The sequence below is a fragment of the Spodoptera frugiperda genome, chromosome 14 (genome assembly GCF_023101765.2).
Source record: "Spodoptera frugiperda isolate SF20-4 chromosome 14, AGI-APGP_CSIRO_Sfru_2.0, whole genome shotgun sequence".
NCBI classification, from domain to species: Eukaryota; Metazoa; Arthropoda; class Insecta; order Lepidoptera; family Noctuidae; genus Spodoptera; species Spodoptera frugiperda.
In genome coordinates, this window is record NC_064225.1 from 6,830,457 (window position 1) to 6,842,528 (window position 12,072).

A 12,072-nucleotide genomic window follows, 5' to 3' on the forward strand; every position below is an offset into this window, starting at 1 on the left:
TATCCATTCGTTTGTGTTGCAGATGTATAAATATGTACTTGTATATTAAAATCAAATGTTCTAATAATTGTTAGATAATTTATACCTGTAATTGGGTTTATTAAAAGTAAGCGTCCACAGGCCCGCATCGTACGCATACCGTATAACGTCATCGGTACGCATCGCATGAAGGCATTGCCGATGATGCGGTCCGTACGATGCGGATCAGTGGACGCAGTTGTATGACTTTCTATACAAGACAAACTAAATTGCGTGGCGTGCGATGCGTGTGGTGCGTACGATGCGGGTCTGTGGACGCGTGCCTTTATTGATACATTCTGATCTAAAAGAGTAATAAGTGAATGGAACACCCGTGATTGTTCTTTAGCTCAAATTCAAGCCAAGTTTTACAATGATAACTCTTAATATTGTCTTGTGGATCTCCTTCCTGTGTATTAATGATATGTTTTTCTTTTATATGTGTGTATAACTCAAACAAATCTGTGTATAACACACAATTTTAAACTAGTTATTTTAGACTCTATTGTATCGACTTACAGAACACATGAAAACGAAATAAAATCAAAACTTATTATAATAAAATAATCCATTCACTTCTAACTCTATTAGATACTATATACACGTTCCCCACGTTCTCGATCAAGTATAAATGCTCCAAAATTGTACGCGAGAAACCAACCCTTAATCCCCGACCGCAATATGCCAGAACCGCGGCAGTTTTTAACCGCGTAATTTTGTAAAATAAGAAATTTCATTCTATCTCGCTCCCAACGTTCTCAATCAAGTATAAACGCTCTATAATTGTCCGGAAAACCCGTCTTTAAGGCCCGGACCGCAATATGCCAGAACCGCGGCGGTCTTTAACCGCGTAATTTCGTAAAACAAGTAACATGAATCCTATCTCACTCCCAATTTTCAATACAATGAAATGTTCACTGGTTAAGAACCGGAACGGTTACACCCTAGTACGACCGGCGCATACAAAAAAAATCACAATACATTACCGCTTTTGTCACCACAGAGGCACTAAGGGCTAAGGACAGGGAGCATGCGACGTTACTGGAAGAGAAGATGGCTCTACAGATGAAGATGGTGGGCATCACGGACGAGACGTGGCTCACGCTGCCGCACACAGGTCAGTTGCGTCAGTATCGGTGTCCAGTCTTTAGTATTTTTTCTTTTCTTTTTTTTTGTTTTGTTTGTGTGAGTTGTGCATTGTGTGAATTCATGTATACTGAATAAAAGGCTAGAACTAGTCCATTGAGTTTGATAGCAAATTCGAAAATGTTCAGATTTTCGTCCATAAATCGATTTTTTATTTTCTCAGTCGACAATGGTCGATTATGCAAAAGCTATTGTTTTTCCATTTGGCTCTTAGCATTGTTCTTTTTGCTTTTATGTTATTTTTCGGCAATCAGTCTAAACTTTTTATTGAATCTCTAGTTTTATAGCAAGTCAAAGTAAGCATTCCTTTGCTTTACCATATTTATGGTTATTGTTCATGTATCTGCCTGTCTGTTTCTAAACGCGCCTACAGGCCAAACAATAGATACCCAATCTGCAACGTATCTTCCAATGTGTACAGGTAGCAGCACAGCCTTCCCCGGACTAGTGTTCCCAGACTACGTGCGTCTAGCAGCGCCCTCTGCTGACAAGTACGCGCTGTGGCAGGACGTCTGCAAAGTTGTTATGGTATGTAATTGTTGTTTCGTACATTTTTCGATCGATTAATTTAATTAATAATGAAAGCTCTGACAGTCGCAAATTCATTGTAAAAAGAATTGTTTAATATGGCATAACGTGTAACCAATAGATGGCATAACGTGTAACCAATTCTTCATACATTTACCAGGCCCATTTACCCCCTTCCCGATCACCGATTCCCTAACAACCCTTAAATGCCTAACCTCTAAACGGCAAGGCACTTGTAACGCCTCTGGTGCCTGGAGTGACCATGGGTGGCGAAGTCAGTTTATTTACCGGCTTATACCATAAAAAAATAAATAATACTACATTTTAATATAAGCGATTTTGAAGTTTCAAAAGCCCTTATGTTGTATAATTGAATTTCAATTAATAAAATGTATGTTTCTACAATTTCAGGACGCCTTAGAAGCGAGTAGTGCTCCGTGGCAGAGTGGCGGAGCGCTCGGCCGCAGCACTAGCTCGGCCGGGGAGCGCCACTCGGTCGCGTACGAGAGCCCCGCGCTGCCCAGGCGGGCTGACACCTTCGCTGGATTCGATGCTAACAAGCATAGAGGTATTTTTTTTTAAAAAGAAACGTTGCCCCACACTAGCATTTTCTCCTGTGTCGTGGGTGCGTTTACAAACATACAAGTTCACATACACATGACACCCAGACCCGAAACAACAATTTGTGGATCACACAAAGAATTGCTCCGTGCGGGAATCGAACCCGCTATACCTTGCGTGGCAGCTGGTTGCCCAGCCACCGCACCAACCGTGCAGTCAATGTACGTTGGCTACTTTTGAACAATAGTGTAAAGTTCCCTAATAAAAGGAGGATCCTCCGACCAGGCGAGGTGATCGTGGCGGGCTTTCTGCCCACCTGTAGTTCGTTGGGATTTTCTATCCATGTTTATTCGCATGGAAACTTCATAATAATATGTGCGATACAGTTGATCGTCTATGTGCGACTTCTGTCAACTGTCACCACAACTTCTTTATTTTCTTAAATTTAAATAATTAACTGTTCCGGGCTACGATATTGCTTCACTATTGTAATAATCTTCAAATACAACTCAACCTTCCATTTAAGCCGTGGCAGATAATTTTAGAACACCTTATATGTATATTGCTTAATTCTCATGCCCCTCATTTTTTCATTCAGAGGAAGCCCATTGTAACGACCAGTCACGAGTTGCTGATGAAACAAAATAAATTATACCTGCTTCTCTTATAAATCAGACAACAATGGAAGTTAATACGATAATTTAAATTCCAGTGTCAAACGTAACGCTCCGTATGTCGACGGACACGCCGACGGAGGGCGGCGAGGCGGAGGCGGACAAGGCGGGCGAGGGGGGGCCGCCCCCCCTCAGCGGGGACGCCGCGCTCAAGCTGCAGCACGCCATCTACACGCTCACCTGCATCGTCTGGCAGCAACTCACTACCATACACAGGTCACTTGCTGGTTATATTACAATAGGGATAATGTTGGGGCATGAAACTTAAAAAAAATATATATAGTCCGTCCATTAGGTATTAAAAAAAAATATTAGACACGTATTTTTTTTATTGTCATATAAGATAACATTACTTAGATAAAAAGAATCAAAGTTTAGCAGCGGAAGCAAATATGTCACTAATGTGTATAAAATGTACCTAAAAGTAACGTCACGCGATATTTGAAATCGATAAAATATCTTCGGAAGTATTTGTTTCTGGAAGAAAATAAAATCTATTTCTCGACATAATTCTACTAGTTTCAAGTTAAGACAAGGATTCATAGTAATAAGCTGCATTGTGTGACTAATGGTAGTTTTTAGTTACATAATGGTAAGGCTTGTTGGAGAATTATGCCCATAACAGTATTCCAATTTTTAGACTTATAAATCGATATTACGTTTTCATAACGCCGTTAGATTCAAGCCATGTTAGCCCATGATCATAAGCAACATGTGCAAAGCGACATTTACTTACAACAACAATATTTTCTTACATACGTTTTCTCGACACTTGCAGCCTAGAAGCGCAAGTGAGCGCGTGGCGCTGGCAGGGCGGCGGCGGGTCGCGCACGCCCGACTGGTCGGACGCGCAGCTGGAGGAGCTGCGCCACGCGCAGGCGCGCCTCACGCGCGACCGCGCCGCCTTCGACGCGCAGCGCGCCGCCGACCACGCCGCGCTTGCTGCAGGTAACGTACTAGCTACGACGTGGAATGACGCTTGTATTACGTTTTGATGTGTGAGTAAGGGGACCGGAGATCTAATCCCCCCATTTCCAATCCCCAATCCCCAAAACCCTGTCTCAATATGACCGACAACGCACTGGTGTTGCGAATGTCCAGGTAACCTACTACGACGTGAAACAACTGTTTTATGTTTTGCCGTGCGAGTAAGGGGACTGGAGATTTAATCCCCCTCATTTCCAATCCCCCAATCCTCAAATCCCTGTCTCAATATGACCGACAACGCACTGGTGTTGCGAATGTCCAGGTAACCTACTACGACGCGAAACAACGCTTGTTTTATGTTTTGCCGCGTGAGTAAGGGGACTGGAGATCTAATCCCCCACATTTCCAATCCCCAAATCCTCAATCCTTAAATCCCTGTCTCAATATTTGACTGCACGGTTGGTACGGTGGCTGGGCAACTGGCTGCCGCGCAACGGGTAGCGGGTTCGATTCCCGCACGGAGCAACTCTTTGTGTGATCCACAAATTGTTGTTTCGGGTCTGGGTGTCATGTGCATGTGAACTTGTATGTTTGTAAACGCACCCACGACACACGAGAAAATCCTAGTGTGGGGCAACGTTTTTTAAAAAATAAAAGAAAATAGGTTATCGGACACCTAATCTCCCCATTATTAGAACTTGAGACGGGATATTTACCATCTTTATTTATGGCGATGAGTTTCCGATATTTCATCCGTGATAATGGCGCTTGCAACAATGCCGAAACATGGTAAATATCCCGTCTCAAGTTCTAATAATAGTGTTAGTGACCGTGTCAGTTTAAAAACTTATAATCCCCCCATTTTCAATCTCCAAACCCCCAATCTTCAAATCCCTGTCCCTCAATATGCCGACAACGCACTGTTGTTGCGATCGTCCACGGGCGGCGTGATTGGCTTTCCGTCAGATTATTCTACACTATATAATAAAATAATTTGATACGCAATTAAAAACGTTACGCATTACGTTACAGAACGCCAACAGCTACAAGCCGCGCGACAAGAGTTGGCCGAGCAACAGAAGGACGTAGAACAACAGAGGGAGAGGCTCTTCAGGCGACTCGAGCGGTTGCAGCAACATGGTAACTATACTCGTATACTTCTCATAAGTCAATAACGTTTCTCATATCTTTGATTAGATAAACGGCTGCTTTGTACAGGTGAGGCATTGTGTCCGTGTGTCCATAATTCAGCGATCACACGGACTAGTACCGCAGCACAATGGCTGACAATTAGCTTATTATTATTCTCTTCAAATTAATCTAGTAGACTTTTGAAATTGCTGATCCGGAGCTGCAGACTACCTTGCAGGTTTACCGGGGCTCCGGCTCGAAAATCAGGAGTAGGAACGGGTTGATTTTTAGTCAGTAAGACTCTGACACTCCCTCTCGCCTCGCCCAAGGCGGGAGAAGTCATTGGATGATTTTATTTTTTTATAATGTCACACCTTTAATCCCCGAAGGGGTAGGCAGAGGTGCACATTATGGCACATAATGCCAATGTACACCCACATTTCACAATTTATGTTGTAAGTCCTCCTTAGAAAAAGGAGAAGAATGGATGATTTTCCCCCCTTAAAAAAAGGCTTCTGAAATTTATTGTATTTAGTGCTATAATTGTATGTGTGTATTATAATATTGTATTGACAATTTATATTATTTCTGCAGCCGGTGGATCCCAAGAGGAGATAGCGAGTGTGGGCACTCTGTCGCCGGACTCTAGCGTCAGTGACACTACGCGGCGGAAAGAACCCAAGTGGCGAAGTAAGTTACTTTAGTTACATTTTACAACACTCATAATATAACGTGATGGTCTGGAGGTTTAAGATGCCCGCTTCTCATACAAGAGGGTGGCTAGATTATTTAGAAACCACTGATAAATGGTAAAGCAAAACATCTTAAAGTAATTTGAGCTTACAAATTCTAAAGATAAGTTTGTAACCACTTATTCAAATTGATCAAACGTGGTGACTAATGCTCTATCCCTTTCCGTGTGAGAAAAGACCTGTTGGTGTAGCACCATAGTTGAGTTCAGGTTAATGACTGCATGGTTGGCGCGGTCGCTGGGCAACCGACTGCCGCGCAACGTGTAGCGGGTTCGATTCCCGCACAGAACAACTCTTTGTGTGATCCATAAACTGTTGTTTCGGGTCTGGGTGTCATGTGTATGTGAACTTGTATGTTTGTAAACGCACCCACGACACAGGAGAAAATCATAGAGTGGGGCAACGTTTAAAAGATAAGAAGAAAACGATTATAATAAGTCATAGGTGTAGCCAGGGGTTCAACCATCCCCCCCCCAAATGCGTACCTAGACATTACAGAGCGTTATTTTTCTAGTTAGCATAGTAGCTGTTTGGCAATGGTCTCTTACCTTTTTTTTTTGGTCACACATTTCATGGGTCGACTTTCTTGAACCCCTCCCGAAACTAAAACCTGGCTACGCCTATGTAATAAGTAACTCCCCGAAACTAAAACCTGGCAACGCCTATGTAATAAGTAACTCATGATATTTATGTTCCATTCCCCAGATAACCGCGGCTCGACGGGCTCTGAATCGTCAGTGTCGGCGTGCAGCGCCCGCGTGGGCGTGCTGCCCCCGCCGCAGCTACTGTCCGCGCAGAACGAGACGCGCGCCACTGTACACGCCTCCGCTATATCGGTGCGTTGGATTTTGTATTCTATTGATAAAGCGATAAGGGTGAAATTCTGTTAACAACCTTATACCTTAAGCAACCTTATACCGTATAAGGTATAAATTGTGAAATATAAATTGTGGAGGTAATTCAATGTTCTGTACTAGTAAGTATTACGAGACACAAAACACTGCTATATTGCTTAGTTAGCACTTAGTGTTCTATTGTTAAAGGTATAAGGTTGAAAACCTATTGAAGAAGGGGATAGTTGGTATTTGTACCTTAGATTGTCCGTTTTTATGACGGGTTGGTCTACCATTACAACATAACTGGTTAATCTGATGACTTTTACCTATATTTTCATTTTAACTAAAAATCACAGTTTACTTTCGTAGATTCATGGAGAAAAGCATTACTATATAGTTTCTCTACGCGGCTTCTGCGCACTCTGCTCATGATGAACAGTCCCTCTGACTCGAAACTAGTAGAGCTTTTCCCAATTTTTGTACGTGAGTCAACCATGATTTTTAATTAATTTAGTAGGTCTCACGATAGTTATTATAGAAATATACTTTCATTTTGCTTGAGATCTAAAACTACTTAAAACAATATATAGAAATTTAATTTTAATTTGTGTTCCAGCAAATGGTAAAACAGCAGCTGCCGCTGAAGCTGGCGAGCGGCAAGAGCCAGCAACCCCCGCCCGGGTACCATCGCCTGCACGAGTCGCCCAGCGAGGTCAGTACCGTGCTAGTGTACATTGGTAGCCCAGTAGTTATAAAGTCTCTGACATTCAAATAAATTAGACAAGTAGTTAGACAATAAATTTCTTAGAGGTTAGGAATATAATTGTTATCAAGTCCGGGAAGTCTCAGCTTTTTCATAGTCCAAATAAGTTATTAAGATTAGAATTGCCTATACATAAAAGGATAAAAGTATTTGAAATGGTGGTAGCTAAGTTCGTAGCAGTTTTAGTGAAACTATTCTGCATAAAGTGGTTTACAAATATGAATGATGCGTCGTCGTCATCGTCTTTCATGAAAACAATTGATATGAATAAGCGACAGAGACAATGAGACAGTTCAAATTCATACATAGATTTTTTGTATGAAAAATATTACTCATAATCAATCCTTTATTTACTATATTGTAATCATCAAACACAACACTAACTCCCATTACATATAGAATTGTTAACTTATTTTGAAACGTAGATTTCTAAGAAAAGAAGTAGGTATGTGCTTAAAATATTGATGAAATCTTATTTTCTGTTCTAGAAACTTGTCATTGTGTTATTTATCTAAACTATTTGAAAATATCTACTAACTGTTAGCATAGTGTACTGAATAATTTAGTAGAACTATAAAAAATGTTTACTCATGTAGAATCGACATCATGTATTTTCGTCTCGCTTTCACAATAATTATCATTATTTCATTAATAATTATCATTATTATTATTTCGATTGGTAGTGAAGTTAGCAGCGAAACAGATAAAATGGTTGGTAAATGTTGCAGGATGTCGAGTATCCGAACGTATTTTAGCGCGAATTTATGTCTTACTGTAAGTAAATAACAAATAACTCCAGTAGATACATTATATACTGTTGTACTTGTATGAGTGTATGTGTTAGTTTGATGTAGACCGACGCTTAGTTAGACACACCTCGATTTGTTCAATCCTCGATACTTTTAATTGTTTTGTAAATTCCTTGATTGATAAGTGTAAGAAATTGTATTTAAGAAGAAGATTTTTCTCTCCATATTTGAGAAGTCAAGAATATAAGTGGATTTGCATTGTATACAAATTTATAAAATGTATATTATGTAAGATTTTTTTTTTGTGTTCAAAAATCTTTTTATAACAACTATCGTGAGACATACAAAATTAACTAAAAAATACGCGTAAATTAATAGACAAAAGCTAAGACTAGTTTCGAGTCACAGAGGGATTTTCATCATGAGCAGCGTGTGTAGACGCGGCGACGTCACGCAGCCTACTGTCGTATCGCATCGTAAGATGTGTGACATTGAAGGGACAACTTTTTTTTTTTTGAGTTAAGGGAGATCGGATAAAGGTCATAATTTAATAATTATATATTTTCAATGGATAAAAGATTTGACTACTAAGCCTAATAAATATGTCTACGCACAAGCTAAGTTAAGAACTTAGGGATGTCCTTGTATTATTATTTTAATTAAATTGGATTTAAGCACCTTATGCAATAAACAAAATTCAAATGATAATAATAAACCCACAATTTTTCTACTTATAAGCTACCACCCAGCTTGTAATACTAAGGATTGTCTGTCTGTCTGTATATTGTTACACGCGCAGTTTGCTTCCACAGACTATTTCTTCAGTACTCGATGTGTTTACAACCATTTCGTCTGTTCCGCTTTTGATGTTAGAGCATGCATGCTTTCGATATTTTTTATCGATATATTTTACTTTGTATACAGTCTTGTTTTGACGGATATATCAAAGCAATGGATGTTTTACATGATAAGTTGCAGGATTGTAATTTTTAAGATTATTTAGACATCATTGATATACGAAACCTAAACCTACAATCTCAAATAATAAAGTTTGAAATCGCTATATCTCTGGCGATAGTGGCGATGAAATGTATTCTTCTCCATGTATGAGAGGTGTTTGCCTAACATGCGTAGTTACTGAAGATTATTAGTAAAAATATAATATCAAAGTTTAACGGGACATAGAGAAGTTCTATATAACGAAATCGAAACAAGAGCGCGTTCGGCGCTCTGATTGATTGGTTCATTCGAGCCGGCCAATCAAAGCGCCTTTCATTAAACGTATAGCAAACTCGTATTAAAGGTACAGTTCGTTCTTAAGGATAGCACTGTCGTATTTATAAAAAAAAAAATATTGTCCCGTTTAAAATATCAGTATGGATGACGTATGTATTGCAGCACCAGAGCCAGGGCCTAGTGATCCACCACACGCGCACCGGCAGCTCGCCCGCACCGCTACCCTCGCAGCAACAGATCAATAACAAAGCCACCAGGTAAATGTGACCCCAACTTTTTGATATTTGTCAAAACTAATCGATGAAATATGTAGAGATCTCAAGGTGGTAAACACCTTGAGACTCGGAGATTTCACCATCATGGGACTTAAAACATAACTGTTAACTGGTGAAAAGTACATTGTAAATGTACAATTGTACATCTCTGCCTATCCCTTTAGAGATCTAAATATTATGATTACGTAAGTAAGCGATTCGTTTAAACATTAGATGTGTGTTTTTATGTATGACTAATTTCGATGTTGAGAATCGATATGAAATACCGAATGATTTTTCGTTTTTATAATTATTTCTATGTATCTCAAATTCACCTAAAAAGTATTTTTTTAATCGCCCACAGAACAAACACATACCCCAAATTGCCGGACAAGTTCCGCGTCCGATCCCCCGACACGGGAGCGTCGACTGCCTCCCCCCCCGCAGCGGCTTCCGAAGAGGAGGTGATCTTCTTCTGACACCCACCACCCGACGCGCCACATACGCGCTCCTGAGACTGTCGCCTCTCATAAGACCTTCCGCCAACTTCTGATGCCCTGGTACTTTTTACTTTAATTTAGGGGAAGACTTTGTGAATGATTTTCGAATTTTTGCGCTTGATAGATGGCGCTGAGGACGCTTAAAGGCATTTTAGTCTAATATTAAACTATCGAAATTTGCGAAAATACCAGTGAATATTCTTGGCCCTTAAGTTTCTTTAGCGCTTCGTGTTAAGGCAAAAATCACACCGTTATGATGAACCTATGATCAATATCAAAGTTTGATATTTAAACGCCATTAATATAGAACTGTTAACTATGATTCTTATCTCATTACAATAAGGTGTAAAGTAAAACAAAAACTAAATGACAATACATAATGAAATAACAGACGTCTAACTGCCAATTTCACTAACCGATCTCAATCCAAAATTTTTAAGATGGATTTTTGACTTTAGTTCTATAGAGTTTCTGTCTGTTGCCGTAATGTGCACCTCTGCCTACCCCTTCGGGGATAAAAGGCGTGACGTTGACGTAGTTTCTGTCAAAAATGAAGATCGATCCAAAGATTTTGAATTAAGATTGATTATTGACTTCTGTAGTACGAGTAAGGACTTTACCCGATTATGGCGAAATTCGATATATAGTCATCTTTGGAGTCTTCCCCTAACTTCCACTAACATTATTTTGCAGCTTTTAGAGTTAAGTTTACTTACATTTTATTTAAACCATATTGTTTTCTGAAGTAACATAATGATTATATTACGTCCTATATTGCAGCTTAATATACTAAAAGAGCAAAACTAACTCAAGTTTATAGTCATTCAATAATAGACTCTATTTTAAATAACAGTAACTTGCATTTTCAACCCTAATTTAAGTTTTGATGAAACAATTTGTATGTTCCTTCATTTTAAATGCAGTCGTAATATTTAATTCTACTTTATAAAATCAGGCTATTGCTGACTAACTGAAAAGGATATCAGTCAGTATTTCTTATTTTTTAATATACCTACTTAACATTAGTGATGTGCTGGCTTCAGAGAACGATAAGTCATTTAAATCGTTCCAGTTTATACCGATTAATAAGAATCGACTAATTTCAAAGTTTTAGTCAGTACATCTCTAGTCTAAATACTAACCCAAGAGCTACGATTTTGTAAAGAAATCATGATTATTCTATGTCCTATTTAAACGAATATTATTTTAACGTAAATTTTAAACTCATTGCTCTGAATAAAACTTTATCGATATTCCTATACAGTTGTAAAATCAGTATTTTCAAAAATTTTACGCGCACTTTTTATTATTACACGAAAATAATAAAATTTATTCAATATAAAGTACAAACAATATAATGAGAGCTTAAAACAATTTTTCAGACATTCCATTTTAACTAAAATGATCTCTATTTTAACTCAAACTAAGTCTATTTTACTGTAAAAGTATTTTATCAGCAGCTTCGCACTAAGGCAACTATTTACACTGTTCCTTTTTTAAATTATTCACTATTTTTAATAGGAAGGTCGAGTGAGGTGCAAAAAATATTTAGATTTAATCTTATAGTAAAGAAATGACGATTTTAGTCGAATATATTAGTCGATTTATGGCGAATCGACTAAAAGTGGTACTTCTAGATATAGTACTAAATAATCCGAATACAGACTATGCGTTACAAAACGTATTTCAATAATAAACTTCTGTGTCATTGTTAAAACCAAGATCTGAGAAATATAATAATTGGCGGGAACTAAAAACTCGCCATTTATATGTATTAACGAAATGTATATTATAACCAACAAAACAAAGAGGTGGGCGATAAATATAAATTAAATCGATTTCCCTATTACTTATCTACGGTTAATCGATTAATCGGCAATCGTTACTTAATCGAGACGTTTCTATTATAACATCTTGTTATTATGTATTTAAACAATTGTAAATTCTACATCACTTAATCGATTAAGTATCGAGAAGATGAATTGATACCGATTATT

At 38.6% G+C, this 12,072-nt stretch overlaps 1 protein-coding gene across 14 annotated transcripts in view; it reads left to right on the plus strand.

Moving 5' to 3' along the window:
- LOC118279249 (rho guanine nucleotide exchange factor 2) overlaps nt 1–12,072 on the plus strand; it is a 59,238-nt gene extending 47,166 nt beyond the window's left edge. For 11 of the 14 annotated variants that reach the window (XM_050698335.1, XM_050698340.1, XM_050698342.1 and 8 more), the window contains 11 exons: nt 1,022–1,144; nt 1,586–1,692; nt 2,104–2,260; nt 2,966–3,143; nt 3,706–3,875; nt 4,887–4,994; nt 5,580–5,675; nt 6,443–6,573; nt 7,190–7,285; nt 9,484–9,578; nt 9,940–12,072. In XM_050698335.1, the coding sequence (XP_050554292.1) occupies nt 1,022–1,144; nt 1,586–1,692; nt 2,104–2,260; nt 2,966–3,143; nt 3,706–3,875; nt 4,887–4,994; nt 5,580–5,675; nt 6,443–6,573; nt 7,190–7,285; nt 9,484–9,578; nt 9,940–10,054 (1,376 nt within the window). In that variant the 3' untranslated portion in view covers nt 10,055–12,072. The remainder of the gene's footprint in view (nt 1–1,021; nt 1,145–1,585; nt 1,693–2,103; nt 2,261–2,965; nt 3,144–3,705; nt 3,876–4,886; nt 4,995–5,579; nt 5,676–6,442; nt 6,574–7,189; nt 7,286–9,483; nt 9,579–9,939) is intronic. The other 3 variants (XM_050698337.1, XM_050698341.1, XM_050698344.1) reach the window with 1 other exon arrangement.